The 17,766-nt window shown below is 44.4% G+C and overlaps 1 protein-coding gene across 6 annotated transcripts in view; it reads right to left on the bottom strand.

The window, feature by feature from the left end:
* Positions 1 to 17,766, bottom strand: part of LOC143923394 (uncharacterized) — a 372,703-nt gene that overhangs the window by 220,342 nt on the left and 134,595 nt on the right. For 4 of the 6 annotated variants that reach the window (XM_077447049.1, XM_077447046.1, XM_077447047.1 and 1 more), the window contains 2 exons: positions 14,545 to 14,833; positions 9,586 to 9,774 (listed from right to left, as the gene is read on the bottom strand). In XM_077447049.1, the coding sequence (XP_077303175.1) occupies positions 9,586 to 9,774; positions 14,545 to 14,833 (478 nt within the window). The remainder of the gene's footprint in view (positions 1 to 9,585; positions 9,775 to 14,544; positions 14,834 to 17,766) is intronic. The other 2 variants (XM_077447048.1, XM_077447051.1) reach the window with 1 other exon arrangement.

Genomic DNA, 17,766 nt, shown 5'->3' with positions numbered 1-17,766 from the left:
AAGCTCACATTTTTCTGCAAAAAGGCAGGCTTCCGTGGGCCTAATGTTTGAGCGTAAAAAAATGATGATGCCGGATAACCCTCTTGCCCAACGGTTGGCGGCTGGCTTGTCAGAACTCATAGCCCGCCAACTACTGCCATATAAACTGGTGGACTCGGAGGCCTTTCGCAAATTTGTGGCCATTGGAACACCACAATGGAAGGTCCCAGGAAGGAAGTATTTCTCAGAGAAGGGCATCCCAGAGCTATATGGCCATGTTCAGCGGCAAGTGAATGTATCTCTGGCACACAGTGTCGGTGCCAAGATACATCTGACCACAGACACGTGGTCTAGCAAACACGGGCAGGGAAGGTATATCAGTTTTACTGCCCACTGGGTGAACCTTCTGACGGCCGTCAAGCATGTAACCCGTGGCACCCGTGTAGATTTGGTTTTACCGCCACGGATTGCATGCAGGCCTGACTCTTCTTCTCCTCCTCCTACTCCATCCTCCTCCCTCTCCTCCTCAGCTGCCTCCTCCTTTTCCGCTGCTAGCGTCTCTTCCACTGCACCGCCCAAGCTCCCCAGAACCTATTCCACATGCCAGGTGAGACGTTGCCATGCCGTGCTGCGTCTGTTGTGCCTGGAAGCAAAGAGCCACACTGGCCCGGCACTCCTTTCAGCTTTGCGTTCACAGGCAGATGAGTGGCTAACACCGCTCAATTTGACAGTTGGTAAAGTGGTGTGTGACAACGGTGCCAATCTGCTTAGCGCATTGAAACAGGGCAAAATCACGCACGTGCCGTGCATGGCACACGTCTTAAACTTGGTCGTGCAGCGATTCCTTGTCAAATACCCTGGGGTCCAGGACATCTTGCGGCAGGCAAGGAAAATCTCGGCCCATTTCAGAAGATCTTACACGGCCATGGCTCGCCTTGCTGACATTCAGCGGCGACACCATCTGCCGGTCAGACGTCTTATTTGCGATTGCCCGACGCGATGGAACTCAACCTTCTATATGCTTGATAGGCTGCTCCAGCAGAAACGTGCAGTTAACGTCTACCTGTATGAACTCTGCGAAAGAAACGGTTCTGGGGAGCTGGGTTTTTTTTCACCGCGCCAGTGGCTGCTCATGCGCGACACATGCAGACTTCTGCGGCCATTTGAGGAGATCACCAAACTGGTCAGTCGCAGCCATGGCGCCATCAGTGACATGGTACCTTATGCCTTCTTTCTGGAGCGTGCATTGCGTCGTGTCATTGATCAGGCTGTGGAGGAGCAGGAGCGGGAAGATGAGGAAGTCGCAATGCTGGATGAATTCCCAGGGGGGGCTACTCTATCTGAGACAAGTCAACAACAGGAGTCTGATGAGGAGTCAGAGGAGGATGGTGCCGGGGCGGATGAGCAGGAGCAAGAAGAGCATGCTTTAAACCTTTCTGGGATCCCTGTTGTGCGAGGATGGGGAGAGGAGAATGAAGAGGACGACATTATCCTGGATGATGAGCAGGAGCCAGGCCACCACACCGCTTCCACTTTAGTGCAAATGGGGGCCTTCATGCTCCAGTGTTTTAATAGGGACCCCCGTATAAAAAGCATGAGGGTCAAGGACCAGTACTGGGTGGCAACGTACTTAGACCCCCGGTACAAACACAAAATGGCGGAAATGTTACCGCCGTCGCAGAGGGCTGTCAGAATGCAGCACTTCCAGGCCTTGCTTCGAGAAATGCTGCATTCTGCTTTTGCGTGCGCTGGCAGAGGAGCAATTCCCACTCCCAGAGAAGGATTTGCGGGTACCAATCCAACAGCGCCTGCAAGAAGAGGCCGGTTTGAAGATGTGTTGGTGACTTCGGATATGAGGTCATTCTTTCAGCCGACCCATCGACAGGTATCATCCGGATCCAGCATCAGGGAACGCCTAGACCGTCAGGTGTCCGACTACATTGGGTTAACGGCCGATGTGGACGCTCTGAGGAGTGATGAACCCCTAGACTACTGGGTGGGCAGGCTTGACCTCTGGCCAGAGCTTGCCCAATTTGCAATCGAACTGTTGGCTTGCCCCTCATCCAGTGTCCTGTCCGAAAGGACGTTCAGCGCAGCAGGGGGGATTGTGACCGATAAGCGTACTCGCCTAGCTCACCACAGTGTTAACTACCTCACATTTCTAAAAATGAATGAGGCATGGATCTCGGAGGAATTCAACACATGTGACCAGTAGACCATGTATATGTCTATAAACTATTTTTTTAATCAAGCACACAGACCTTCTTAATTCATTTGGCTCACTTCCTTGACCCAAAAAAGCACACCGTACTATATGCCCCTACCCTCCTCTTTGAAGAGGTTGAGCGGTGTCATATTTCTACTGGGGCTGCTTATGATATCCCTGTGCTGTGCTGACTTCCTCCTGGGGGTTCTTATTATGAAGGGATCACACTATCCCTGTGCTGTGCTGACTTCCTCCTGGGGGTTCTTATTATGAGGGGATCACACCATCCCTGTGCTGTGCTGACTTCCTCCTGGGGCTGCTTACGGTGCTGCTGTCAGTGCTGTATGTCACGGTGCTGCTGTCAGCGCTGTATGTCACGGTGCTGCTGTCAGCGCTGTATGTCACGGTGCTGCTGTCAGCGCTGTATGTCACGGTGCTGCTGTCAGCGCTGTATGTCACGGTGCTGCTGTCAGCGCTGTATGTCACGGTGCTGCTGTCAGCGCTGTATGTCACGGTGCTGCTGTCAGCGCTGTATGTCACGGTGCTGCTGTCAGCGCTGTATGTCACGGTGCTGCTGTCAGCGCTGTATGTCACGGTGCTGCTGTCAGCGCTGTATGTCACGGTGCTGCTGTCAGCGCTGTATGTCACGGTGCTGCTGTCAGCGCTGTATGTCACGGTGCTGCTGTCAGTGCTCTGTATTACGGTGCTGCTGTCAGATGCCTCTATCACGGTGCATGTGTCATTCCGGTATGTCACGCTGCTGGTGATCATCTCCTGCACCCTCTTCTTTGCCTACCCTGGTCCCTGACCTTCCCTCTCCTCCATTGCCTTCATTAGCTCCATAGTCCTGAATTGTTAGAACAATTTCCCAAATAAAATAAAAATGCTTGTAGTTATCGATCCCAAATTCACCTCATACATGTATTATGTCATTGTCCAGATGGTGGGACTACGTTTTACCCCCTAATAATTACCACGTGGCCGCAAATTCGACATGAAGGTTTGCAAAGTTCGCCTCCCATTGAAGTCAATGGGGCCCGCGGCGAACGTTCGGTTTCGCGAACGTTTGGGTCCGTTCGCATTTCGCGTTCGCGAAACGTCCCGTCGGAAGTTCGTCCATCACTAGCTCCTAATAGACTTTAGCTGAATCCCGCAATGTTCTCTCATCCAATATGTGAGGATAGGCTGTGTATATCGTACTTTTTCTGTTTTTGCTTATGCAATTCCTTGTTTCTGTTTTTGGTTTCAAGTCTTTATGATTTGTTTATTGTACTCTGTGAAAGTTTCAATAAAAATTTATTGGAAAAAAAAAATCCAATCAAAAAAAAAATACATTTTCTTCATAAATTTTGGCCAAAATGTATTCTAGTACATATTTTTGCTAAAAAAAAATAAAAAAATTGTTGAGTGTATATTGATTGGTTTGTGTGAAAGTTTATAGTGTATACAAACTATGGTATACATACATAGGGATTTGTTCTACTAGTAATGGCGGCGATCAGCGACTTATAGTAGGACTGTGATAGTGTGGCAGCCAAACTCACGCTGGGGATGTGAACTAACTCGCTGGCACTGACATCACCAGTGACCCTAATACAATGATCAGTGCTAATAATATGCATTGACATTGTACTTATGACACCGGCTGGGAAGGAGTTAACATCTAGGGTGATAAAGGGGTTAAAGGGGAACCTTCACTCATCTTTTCATCTTTCCATCTATTAAATCTTGTGCCCTTGTTGTTGTTTTACCTTTGGATAGTAAAACATGTATTTTATTTTTTTCTGCAAGTAAAGCCCTTATACAGCCCACTTCCTTTTTCTTGTCTGGTCATTAGCCTAAACCAGTGATGGTGAACCTCAGCACCCCAGATGTTTTGGAACTACAGTTCCCATGATGCTCATGCACACCGCAGTGTAGTTGAGCATCATGGGAAATGTAGTTCCAAAATATCTGGGGTGCCAAGGTTTGCCATCACTGCCCTAGACTTAAAAGGGTCAATGAGAGCTGCAGAGCTGGAAGTGTGCCTCTGTGTGTGTCTATGTAAAACCAGGAAGTGATTATTATATTTGGCAAGTACAAAATCACACTATATATAAAATAATAAGCAAAGTGGTTGGAGGGAAGTTTCCGAATGGCAAAGATGTTTTTATCACAAAATTATGTGAGCAGACTGCAGTTACTCTTTAACCATACCTCCCAACTTTTTGAGATGGGAATGAGGGACATCTATCAGCAAACATATGCAGGGCATAGGACACACCGCGGATGTGAATTCCCGGGAGGCTGTCATATGACAGGTGGCTTATTGTGGTCCTATGTACAGATACTTCAGTCTCTGCTGTGGAGCTCTGCAGCTCCTCCAGGGTTACCTTAGGTCTCTGTGCTCCTCTCTGATTAATGACCTCCTTGCCCGATCCGTGAGTTTTGGTGTGCGGCCGTCTCTTGGCAGGTTTGCTGTTGTGCCATGTTCTTTCCATTTGTTTATGATAGATTTGATGGTGCTCCTAGGGATCATCAAAGATTTGGATATTTTTTCATAACCTAAGCCTGACTTGTACTTCTCAACAGCATTGTCCCTTACTTGTTTGGAGAGTTCCTTGGTCTTCATGGCAGTGTTTGGTTAGTGGTGCCTCTTGCTTAGGTGTTGCCGCCTCTGGGGCCTTTCACAAAGGTGTGTATATGTAATGACAGGTCATGTGACACTTAGATTGCACACAGGTGGACATCATTTCACTAATTATGTGATTTATGAAGGTAATTGGTTGCACCAGAGTTTTTTATGGGCCTCATAGCAAAGGGGTGAATACATACGCACATAGGCGTGCACACAGGGTGTGCTGGGTGTGCTGGGTGTGCCTGGGCAGACCCTAATTACACCGTGTTGCATGAACATTATCATTATTGCTCTGTGTGTCGGCAGGGAGATGGGAAATATCTGCCTCTCACCGTCTCTTCCATAAGAGAAGTGCTTCTGTGCTTCTTTTTCACTGTACTGGCGGGAAGATCAATGTACCGACACTATATATATATATATATATATATATATATATATATATATATATATATATATATATATATATATATATATTACACTTTGCGTGCACACCTTAATACATTTTTTTATTTCTGAAAAATAGTTTTATGTATATATTTTTCTAATTTTACTTCACCAACTTAGACTATTGAGTTCCAATCCATCACATATAATTCAGATTAAAAAAAAATATTGTTGAACTGAATGAATGAATAACTTGTATAGCACTAAATTGCCTCGGGGCGCTTTTGCTGCCAGTGTCCACCTTAGGTTTCAGAAGAGATGGGTCTTGAGCTTCTTCCTGAAGGCCAGATAGTTCTCCTCTGAGCGGATGTCCACGGGTAGAGCATTCCATAGCCGTGGTCCTTGTACTGCGAACCTTCGTTCGCCTTTTAATTTGTAACAGGTCTTGGGAATGTGGAGGAGGTTCTGGTTAGTTGACCGGAGAGGGCAACCTGGGGTGTAGTGCTTTATTTTGTCACAGAGGTATTGAGGGGCTTTTCCTTGTGCACATTTGTGACTGAGGCAGAGGGTCTTGAATGTAACTCAATCCTTCATGGCTAGCCAATGGAGGGTCCTCAGGGATGGGGTGATTGATTCCCATAGTTTTTTTTCCAGTTACCAGTCTGGCTGCTGTTTTCTGGATGGTTTGTAGACATGAAATTTGGTATTTTGGAAGTCCTAGGTAAAGGGAATTTACGTAGTCGAGTCGGGAATTGATGATTGTTCTAACTACTGCTGCTGTGATGAAGGGGATGAGTCTACGCAGTAGGCAAAGAAAGTAATGGGATCCACTGATTACTGATCCTATTTGTGCATCCATCATCATGTTTGAGTCCAAGATGACTCAGAGGATTTTGGCTTTAGTGCTGGGGGTGATGGGTTGTCCAAGGATGGTTAGTTGTGGGGACACCGTGCCAGGGTTTTTGTTTCAGTTTGCGTGAAGTAAGAGGAGTTATGTTTTTGAATCCGTTGAGTTTAAGAGAGCTCTCCGTCATCCAATCATCGATCAATGAGGGACAGTTTTCCAGTGCCTGGTATTGGTCTTTTTTGTTGGTGATTTGTAGGTAGAGTTGGATGTTATCCGCATAGGAGTGTTAAAGTAGATCCTGGTTGCTGATGATTTTGAGGAGTGGGCAGAGATAGATGTTAAAGAGCACGGGGGACAGGGGTGATCCTTGAAGGACTCTGCATGTAATTTTTCTTGCTTCCAAAGTGAACGTTCCTAGTTTCACTTTCTGAGATCGGTTTTCTAGAAAGGATGCAAACCAGGGTAAGTCTGAGTCTACAACTCCAGCTACTTCTGTGAGACGAATGAGTAGGGTTTGGTGGTCTACTGTGTCTAACGCTGCACTGAGGTCTAGCAGCACCAAGAGACACGATCCTCCTTCACCTGCTGCTTCAAAGGGGTCATCCCAGATTTTGAGGAGTGCAGTTTCAGTTCCGTGGCCAGGGCGGAAACCCGACTGTAGTGGGTCCAATAGTTTATGGGTGTCCAGATGGAGTTGTAGCTGTTGTACCACTGCTTTCTCGATAATTTTGGAGAAGGTGTACTAAAGGCTTTAATGTAACAAAATAGTTAAAAAGCCAAGTGGGGTAAATATTTTTGTAACGCACTGTATATATAGAAGGTCTGGCGCTAGAATTACTGCCCATGATCTGATGTTCGCAGTGATACCTCACATGTGTAGGGTGATCATTGTTTGCATATGTGAGTTTGTATTTGTGCAACAAGCATGGGAGTGGGGGTGTGGGGCACATTTTTTTTTTTTATACACTGTTTTTTACACTGTTACTTTATTTTTTTTATCACTTTTATGTCACAAGGAATGTAAACAACTGAGGAAAGAGGAAAAGATGAATTACACAGGAGTACTGCATGTAACACATAGCCCTTGTACACACAATCGGAGATTCCCGACTGAATATGTCCTATCGGACCGTTTTGTCGGATTTTCCGACTGTGTATGGTCTGCATCGGACTGTTTCCATCGGAATATCCGTCGGACCCAATTTTCCAACTTGCCTGAAATATTTTCCGACAAAATGCTCCGATCGGACACACTCCGATCATGTGTAGAGAATTCCGATCGGAAAAAGTGCCACGCATGCTCAGATCAAATTCCTACACCAAAGCTATTGGCTACTAGACTGAACATAGTCCCGTCGTAATGAAATAACGTCATCACGTTCTGAACGATCGGATTTTCCGACAACTTCGTCTGACCGTGTGTATGCAACAGTTTCAGACAAAATCCGACAGACAAAATCCGACGGATTTGGTTGTCGGAATCCCCGACTGTGTGTACAAGGGCTTACAGCTCTTCCCCCCAGTTGGGTTATGATATAATATTCATGGTGTTGCTAAGAATATGCATAGAATATGAATATAGCTTCATTCATGGCACAGGATCCTCCTTTTTAGTCTTGACCATAATATATATAAAGAAATAAGATAAAAAAAAAACACAAAATTTACAACTTAGAATGATAATACAGTGTGGCGTTGTTGATCATTTACTCACATTGAATATTCCGGGTGCTGGTTGAACAGGGTTTGCATTTGGAGGACATTCTAGAAAATATAGAAATGACAATACAATCAAATACAATAATTATCTAAGTTTCTACATCAACTTCTAAATGAAAGAAACTGAAACGACCAAAGGTAAAAGGAATTTGTTTGGACTTTAGGTTCTCTTCTTTTTGTTATCTCTGCCGACATTATTTTCCAGAATTTAATAGTCAATTTTTGTCTCTAAATTCCAGACTGATAAAATAAAGGGTTTTACCGGCGTTTTACCAGCATTTAGCAGTGTATGGTTGGCTGTTAAGAAATGAGCTGGGTGGGGGGGGGGTGGCCATGGTGGCCATGGATAGACTCATGCTTTGCATGAATCTATCCATTAACCATATAGGGGGTGGCGTGGATAGAGGGGGCAACGCCCATGTGCCCTTAAAGGACAGACCGCCCCTGAGGGGTACAATGTACTCCTACTCATTCACATAAAGGGGCAGGATCTGGAGGACCACTTGTTAACCACTTCCCACCCGGCCAATGCACATATACGGCTGGGTGGGAGCCGTCTACTTCTGATAGGACATTCAGGAACGTCCTTCAGAAGGAGCGGGATCGCGCACGCGCATGCCCGTGCAGAGGCGTTATCCCGATGTGCTCGTGTCACCCGGACACGGCGCATCTCAGATCGGCATGAGGGCTCTGTGATTGGCCCTCCTGATCACATGACAGGCGTGTCCAATCACGGCCGTCATATGATGTAAACAAACAGCCGGTTGCTAGGCAATCGGCTCCTCCTCTCCTCACACAGAAATCATCGCTGAGGAGAGGAGAGCAGATCGCTGCAGCCGGCTTGTGATCAGTGAGTATGAGCTGTTTTTTACAGCTTTTTACTCACTGATCACCAGTCTAGTGTAAACACACAACACACCACACAGTGTAAACACAATGTCCCCACATATGTCCCCAAAACACACATGTCCCCAAATAATAAAAACACATGTCCCTAATAATAAAAACATGTCCCCCACATATGTCCCACTAAAATCACATGTCCCAATGATTATCTGTACACATATGTACGTGATCACCTGCACACATCTGTACATGATCATTTGCGTACATATGTCCGTGATCACACAAACCAATTATTATATACTTAACGGAATTTTTTAAAAAAAAGACATGTAGCAGAATAAATTTTGGCTTAAATTTATGACAAAATGTGATTTTATTGGATTTCTTTTTAAAATAGAAAAAAGAAAATATTGTTTTTTTTTCCAAATCTCCGATTTTTTTGCGCTTATATCGCAAAAATTAAAAAACGATGTCGTGAATAAATACCACCAAAATAAAGCTCTATTTGTGCAAACAAAATGATAAAAATTCCATTTGGGTACAGTGTAGCATGACCGCGCAATTGTCACTGAAAGCGCTAGAGTGATGAAAGCTGAAAATTGGGCTGGGAAGGAAGGGGTTTTGGGGGGGGGATCCCACACCATTCTTTAGAACTATTTTGGTGTGGGGTTCACCTTAAAATCCATACCAGACCCGAAGGATGGTATAGATTGGGGAAGACCCCCATGACGTTTTTTTTTCTGCCGGCAAATCACTCCCAAAAACGAAAAAAAAAAAAAGGTTTTTTTCTCTGCTCCTAAACACGAAGCTTAAAAATGCCTCAAGACTAAAATAGTGTCCATGGACACATAATATAACACTATCTGCTTCTGGAAGCAAGAAAAAAAAATCTCAAAAGCTGCTGCTAGAAGCGTTATCATTATTATTAGTAGTGTGCATGGAGCCTTATTTCTCTAGCTATGGGTAAAGAGAGTTGAGAAAAATTACCTGGAGGTTGGCGGAACAGGTTTAGACTCTTTAGTCTCTGAACCAACAGATGTCGGTTGTGTTTTTCTTCTTGAAGGAAGTAGAGGAGATCACCAGCCCACCTTTCAATCTTGGACTGAACCCACATCGCCCATTTTTTATCTGTATAATTTTGCAGATCATCGATCAGCACAATCACGTTGTCCTTTCCTGTGTACAAGGAAGAGATCAATAAGTGAACCCATCCATAAAACACTTTAATTTACGGCACGTGTCAGAAATGTAACACTCCCATTGGTTGTGCTCTTAACCAAACTGTCAAACCATCCAATGGCTGGTGTCCTAACTGACAGCATCATGGCAGTTGTAGATTATACAGAGGCCAAGATGGCAGCTTCCATGGCCGAAAACGATAAGGGGGAGTGTTTACTTACACCATAGGTCTTCAAACTATGGCCCTCCAGTTGTTCAGGAACTACAATTCCCATCATGCCTAGACATGTCTGTGAATGTCAGAGTTTTACAATGCCTCATGGGATGTGTAGTTTCGCAACAGCTGAAGGGCCGTAGTTTGAGGATCCCTGGTTTACACTTTCATAACATGCAGATTTCATTAAAGGATTTTTTGAGAAAGTCTTCCTCTAGAGCGTGGTATGTATTGCTGCAAAAATATATGTTTGTAAACCTCACTCAGCTAACCAACCCACTGCCATTTGTTTTGGCATGAACATGGCCTGTAAATTCCAAACACTTCCTGCTTCCTGAATGATTAGTGGGAGGGTCTTCCTGCTAGTCACATGATCAGTCCCAGTGTTATAAAAATAAAAAAATAAAATGCTGAGAACAGCAATGATCCGATCACATGAGTGGGGAATTACATTGCTACATCAGTTCTGCACACTGACTATGAAACCATTTAAAGATGTTTGAAAGCAGAATTAAATGTAAAAATATCAAAAATAAAGGGGGTAGAGAATTTTAGCGGAAGGAACATCTCCAAGTTAGTTCTATCAAAAAAAGTCTTCCTCTTCACCCTAATATTCTTTTACGTTCTGTGTACACGGTAAGGCACATGTGACATGCAGTGCAACCTCTCGGCTCATTCCAGGTGCCAAGTAGAATTTAAATTCTAAGGTCATGTGCGACGGCTCCGTCATCTGTGGCCACTCAGTGGTCAGTTGAGGGATATATGCTGTGCATAGTTACAGATAATGGCAGAAGCTCAGATAATTACGCTTTAACAGAAATCATAGCAGACTGAAGTATGGAGGTTATTTTTTTTTAATATACTAAATGTAAAGGATTTATCTAGCAATTATCATTTTAGATGTGGAAGAGAATGGTTATGACTAGGGATGAGCTTCGAGTTCGAGTCGAACATTGCCTGTTGGCCTGTTCGGCGAACAGTGAACAATTTGGGCTGTTTGCAGCAAATTCGAGAAGCCGGAACACCCTATACAAGTCTATAGAAATCTAAAGTGCTCATTTTAAAGGGTAATATGCAGGTTATTGTCCTAAAAAGTGTTTGGGGACCCGGGTCCTGCCCCAGGGGACATGGATCAATGCAAAAAAAAGTTTTAAAAACGGCCGTTTTTTCAGGAGCAGTGATTTTAATAATGATTAAAGTGAAACAATAAAAGTGTAATATTCCTTTAAATTTCATACCTGGGGGGTGTCTATAGTATGCCTGTGAAGGGGCGCATGTTTCCCGTGCTTAGAACTGTCCCTGCACAAAGTGTCATTTCGCAAGTAAAAAAAGTCTTTTAAAATCACTTTGAATTGTCGGCTCCCGTAATACAGAGAACACTCAATGTGTGTTCTCTGTAATATGGAGCCAACAATTCATTCATTGATAAAAAAAAAAAAAAAGTGTGGAGTTCCCCTAAATTCAATTACCAGGCCCTTCAGGTCTGGTATGGATATTAAGGGGAACCCCACGTCAAATAAAAAAAAAAAATTGACGTGGGGGTCCCCCTAAATATCCGTACCAGACCCTTTATCCGAGCACGCAACCTGGCAGGCTGCAGGAAAAGAGGGGGGACAAGAGAGTGCCCCCCCTCCTGAACCATACCAGGCCACATGCCCTCAACATTGGGAGGATGCTTTGGGGGTCTGTGACCCCTCAAAGCACCATGTCCCCATGTTGATGGGGACAAGGGCCTCATCCCCACAACTCTGGCCGGTGGTTGTGGGGGTCTGCGGGCGGGGGGCTTATCAGAATCTGGAAGCCCCCTTTTACAAGGGGACCCCCAGATCCTGGCCTCCCCTGTTTGAAATGGTAAGGGGGTACAAAAGTAAAAAAAAAAATAAGACAAACACACTTTTGAAAAATGCCTTTATTAAAAATAAAAGAAACAAAAAAAAGATTCCAGCGGTGGTAATCCACTCTTGCTATCCAGCGACGGATGAACATCTCTCCGGGGTCCAGCGATGGCTGATCTGATCCAGCGACGGGGTGATTTTCAGTCCAGCGCAGTCCATCCATCCATCCACCTTCTGTCTCCACTGAGGAGACACTGCGGGGATCTCAGCGCTGACGTTTCTTATATTAGGAATGTGGGGCCACCCGTCACCTGACCCCGCCCCTCTGACGCTGGTAAGGGAAGCCAGGGGTTTCCCAATGACGTATGGATGACCCCCCCCTGATGTAACGGAAACCTGCGTTACATCGGAGGGGGGCGGGGTCACCCATAGGTTATTGGGGAACTCCTGGCTTCCCTCACCAGCATCAGAGGGGACGGGTCAGGTGACGGGTGGCCCCACATTCCTAATATAAGAAATGTCAGCGCTGAGATCCCCGCAGTGTCTCCTCAGTGGAGACAGAAGATGGATGGATGGACTGCGCTGCACTGAAAATCACCCGTTGCTGGATCAGATCAGCCATTGTTGGCCCCCGGAGAGATGATCATCCGTCGCTGGATAGCAAGAGTGGATTACCACCGCTGGAATCTTTTTTTTTGTTTCTTTTATTTTTAATAAAGGAATTTTTCAAAAGTGTGTTTGTCTTATTTAACCATTTTTTACACTTTCTTTGTGAAATGGTAGGGGTACTTTTGTACCCCCTTACCATTTCAAACGGGGGGGGGCGGGATCTGGGGGTCCCCTTGTTAAAGGGGCTTCCAGATTCTGATAAGCCCCCTGCCCGCAGACCCCCACAACCACTGGCCAGGGTTGTGGGGATGAGGCCCTTGTCCCCATCAACATGGGGACATGGTGCTTTGAGGGGTCACAGACCCCCAAAGCATCCTCCCAATGTTGAGGGCATGTGGCCTGGTACGGAGCGCCCCCCATCTTTTGCTGCAGCCTGCCAGGTTGCGTGCTCGGATAAAGGGTCTGGTATGGATTTTTAGGGGGACCACCACGTCAATTTTTTTTTTAATTTGACGCGGGGTTCCCCTTAATATCCATACCAGACCTGAAGGGTCTGGAATGGATATTTAGGGGGACCCCCACATAAAAAAAAAATTTTATTTGACGCGGGGTTCCACTTAATATCCATACCAGACCTGAAGGGCCTGGCAATTGAATTTAGGGGAACCCCACACATTTTTTTTTATCAATGAATGAATTTTCGGCTAATACAGAGAACACTCATTGAGTGTTCTCTGTATTACGGGGGCCGACAATTCAAAGTGATTTTAAAAGATTTTTTTTCCTTGCGAAATGACACTTTGTGCAGGGACAGTTCTAAGCATGGGAAACATGCGCCCCTTCACAGGCATACTATAGATACCCCCCAGGTACGAAATTTAAAGGAATATTACACTTTTATTGTTTCACTTTAATCATTATTAAAATCACTGCTCCTGAAAAAACGGCCATTTTTAAAACTTTTTTTTGCATTGATACATGTCCCCTGGGGCAGGACCCGGGTCCCCAAACACTTTTTAGGACAGTAACTTGCATATTACCCTTTAAAATTAGCACTTTAGATTGTGAACGTTCGAGTCCCATAGACTTTAATAGGGTTCTAAAGTTCACACGAAGTTTAGGTCTGTTCGCAGGTTCTGGTCCGAACCGAACAGGGGGGTGTTCGGCTCATCCTTAGTTATGACCCCTGTATGTTTTATTTTTATTTCTGTCTGTGTCATTTGGGGAGATTTCAATTTACTTCCTGTCTCAGGGATACAATGGGATTAAATCTCTCTAAAGTAAGAGAAGAGAACTCTTTAGGCGGAGTTCATCGCATCCAATTTGCAATAGCAGGAGATTTTGATTGACTTTCTAAGGACCTATGGTCTATCTTCTTTTGGTCTCAGGTCTGAATTCAGACAAACATTTGGGCTGAAATCGGACCTGAAATGGTGAACTGGGATGCACCGGATCCCTGCTGGGAGCCACATGCAAAGATAGTGTGAACCCAGCCTTATAGACAGTTTTTGCAAAACCTGGATTACCCATTGGCATATTTTCCTGTGACAACTCAAAATATTGGATTTCCCATTATTTTCTGTGCCAGAGATCATGGCTACTAGGACCTATGATCACTCCAGATCTAATAACGTCTATTTACTAACATCCATAAGAACAATTTATGCTCTGCGGCCAAATTATGCATACCATTCCAATGGAGAGCTCCCGGACTCCAACTATAAAGGAATGGCTCCAATGTATTAAAAGAATAGCGAAAATGGAATAGCTTATCCATCAAGCAAATATATCCAAATTCAACAAACTTTGGTCCTGGTGGCACCATTTTACCACAACAGAGGAATACTCCAAGCTCTTGGCCTACTTAGATACAAAATACCTTCGATACCCTCAGGCGGAGGAGAATAGAACCCTTATTTCCCTCCCCAAGTCCCCCCTCTCTTCCACATTCCCTACCTCCATGGGCTAAATTACAATACCCTTTGTAAGATCTAACTTCTGAATCCTTTTCCCCCCTTAAAACAATAAGATACTCCACACCTTCTGCCTTTAGACCTTTTGATACATTTAAGAATGTGGATATAATCTTTCAGTTAGGAAGACTCTTACCTAGTTTTTGTACCAGCTGATCTGTTACTTTGTGATACAGAAATTCCCCCTGTGGAGTGACAATGTTTCCAGTCTTCATAGTGTGATATAGGATTGCTACTACACATTGAAGTTTTCCATCTTCAAGTCCCACATTATCATGTGATGGTATTTTATGATAGGTGACTTCTCTTTGTCCAAAGATGTCTAATGATAGCAATCTCCTTAGCCAAACGATACAACCCTCTTCTGATACAGAGAAGATACCAATGATGGATCTCCGAGATGTTGGTGTTTTCTGAGAACAGGTTTGAACATAGGAAATATTCAAAGACTTATAATTAAGTGTTCCATTAAAACAATTTTCTTTTCAAAAACCAACACTTTTTGGGGGTATTGGGTTCCTGGTCCCCTGCTGCACTCATTGGTTCCTCCTACAAAACCCTACGTCATTAGAGGACACAGTAGCTATGCAGGGATTGGCAAGGCAAGAAACACAGAGCACAGTGGGGGACCATAAGATTGACACGCCTGGAATTATTGGTTTCTGAAGCAACCATTTTTTTTTTTTTTTTAATGGAGAAAGGTTTACCAACATGGGCAGCTGGAGAGGACAGGGCCGGACATTGGGGCTATTGGAGCTTCAGCTCCAGGCCTCTACTTTAATAATAAAATCAATAAACTGAGACTGGACACAATCACCGACCACCGGCCGCTACATTGCATTGCAGTCAAAGACTAGCTTCTGCCACTGGGGCACAGTGCCAGTGTGCCGTGCACTCTCCTCCTCTCAGTTCAACACACTTCCCTGTCAGGCGTAGTGATCTCCACCCGACAGAAGCTTCCTAGTCCCAGCCTGTGTGATCTCATTCAGAGGGCTTGATAGGGGAGGAGTGCTGGTGGTTGCAACCACTGCACGAGTGAGCAGAGCAAAAGCTAAGGTGCTAGGGTGTGGGCTGGTAGTGCCATATAATTATTTTCTGTCCTATGGTGTGTCTGTTCAGTGTGAACAGGCTGATGTGGGTTAATTCTTGGTTTGGGGGGGGTTAATAAACAATATTATTTGTAATATGCGCCATGAAGGGGGTTAATGTACTATCACTGGTGCATTAGTGACCAGTGGCAGTTAATTAACCCGTTTGTACTGCGATAGTGGCAGTAACACCATTTCAGGGCTGTGCTCAGCCCTTCCTTCTCTGAGCTGGCTGCTCAACTGTCGGCTAATTGCCAGTTCCTATCTCTCCACAGTTACTCAGCTGTTGATGATCCTGCTCGTCAGTCCTGCCTACTTAAGCCGTCAAGTCCAGAGGAGCTCTGCCTTTGCCTTGGTCACACCACAAGAATATATCTCCTATGTTCCTGTTTAAAGACTGGCTTTGCTGACATCCCTTCTGGCTCCAGATCCTGCTTGCTGTTCCACTACATTGATCCCTGACTCCTGGCTTGACTGACTATCCTTTCCGGTTACTGAACGTTGGCAATGTTTTCACTATGTTTGTTCTTTTTACTTTTATTATTAAACAAGTGTGATTTAATTGTACTTCTGTTTTGGTCTGATTTAATGGTTTCTGACACACCAGTGGCAGTGTTAATTAACCACTTTATGCTGAAGCATGAAAGGGTTAATTAACAATGACACTGGTGCCACCAATGCAGCACAAAGGGGTTAATTAGCTGCCACTGGTCACTAATGGATGAGTGATAATACATTAACCCCCTTCATGCTGCATATTACAAATAGTAGTGTTATTCTCAGAGATGAGAAACTAAGAGATCAATTAGCAAAAGCAACACACAGTACACACATTACACATTGCTAGGCACATATTTAACCCCTTGATTGCCCTAGATGTTAACCCCTTCCCAGCCAGCGTCGCAGTCCCATTATAGGTCGCCGATCATGCCCATTAATAGTATAAGAAAAAAAGGAAATAACAATTCCAGTATATATACCAGTGGCCCCCAGTCAGTCGGTAGCACTTACCCCATCACTGGTGGCTTCCCCTGTTCGGCGGCGGTGGCCTCCTGTTCTCCTGCTCTCCATGGGTCTTCATGGCGGTGGCTTCTGTTTCCTCCCTCCTCCTCGGCAGCTAATCGGGATTCTTTTATTTTCGGCCAATCAGAAAACGGGTCTCACACCCCCTTCTGATTGGCTGGATTGAGGATCAGCGTTTCAACAGCGAATATGAATTCGCTGTTGTAACACATCTGGGTGGGCTCCGTTTCCACTCTCTGCGTCCGGAGCCAACCCTATTTTGAAGCCTATTAGAGCCTCTGGCTCTAATCAGGTGCTTAAAAAAAAACCTTGGACGCATGAATAGGGGGTGGCCGTGACGACCATGGATAGATTTACGTTGTGCACGAATCTATCCTTTGCATATAGAGGGGTGGAGTAGAAGGTGGCGCCCAGGCGTCCATCCCTGATATATACCATACTTTGTAGATGCTATAACTTTCCCTCAAACCAGTCAATATACACTCATTGGGATTTTTTTTATTTTTTTTTATCAAAGACATGTAGCAAAATACATTTTGGCCTAAATGTATGAAGAAATTTGATTTCTGATTTCCATAGTTCTTGTTAAGAGACAATAAATCTCTTTGCATTCAAAAAGTGCCCATCATTTCTCTATTTACTCAGCGTAACATCATCTTTCCCATTATAGAAATTATGGGGTATATATTATAGGTTTTTTTTTGTTTTTTTTTATTCAGTAAAGAGTATTTTTTATGTTTTAAATTGCGTTTGAAAAACTGCTGTGCAAAAACCATGTGACATAACAAATTTCAACACTCACCAGGTTTCTGCTTAAAAAAAAAAAAATATATATATATATATATATATATATATATATATATATATATATATATATATATATATATAATGCTTGGGAGATCTAAGTAAATTTCTTGTAAAAAAAAATTAGAAGTCCAAGCCCACTCCCCTCCACCCCCCCGTAATGGATATCTCTCTATGGGTCCGAGAGGTAGAACACATCTCACTGCATTGAGGGATAGGATGTTAAGGCGTTACAGTACCAGCTGGCAAGCTGGAGCCACGTGTATATCAAAAGCAAATGCTCTGGATTTGGGGGCTCCGGACACTTTTAACAACCAAAATACTTGCAGAGGTCTCTTGGTTTTCAGGCAAAAAAATAATAAATTTGAAATATTACTGGACTGCAGTCTTGCAGGTTTAGCCACACATTTATCTTCCCACCAATAATATAGTTTTCTTTTATT

The sequence above is a fragment of the Lithobates pipiens genome, unplaced genomic scaffold (genome assembly GCF_037356315.1).
Source record: "Lithobates pipiens isolate NorthernLeopardFrog02 unplaced genomic scaffold, aLitPip1_a1.2 Scaffold_22, whole genome shotgun sequence".
In the NCBI taxonomy this organism is placed as follows: Eukaryota; Metazoa; Chordata; class Amphibia; order Anura; family Ranidae; genus Lithobates; species Lithobates pipiens.
This window is presented reverse-complemented; position numbering and strand designations above follow the sequence as displayed.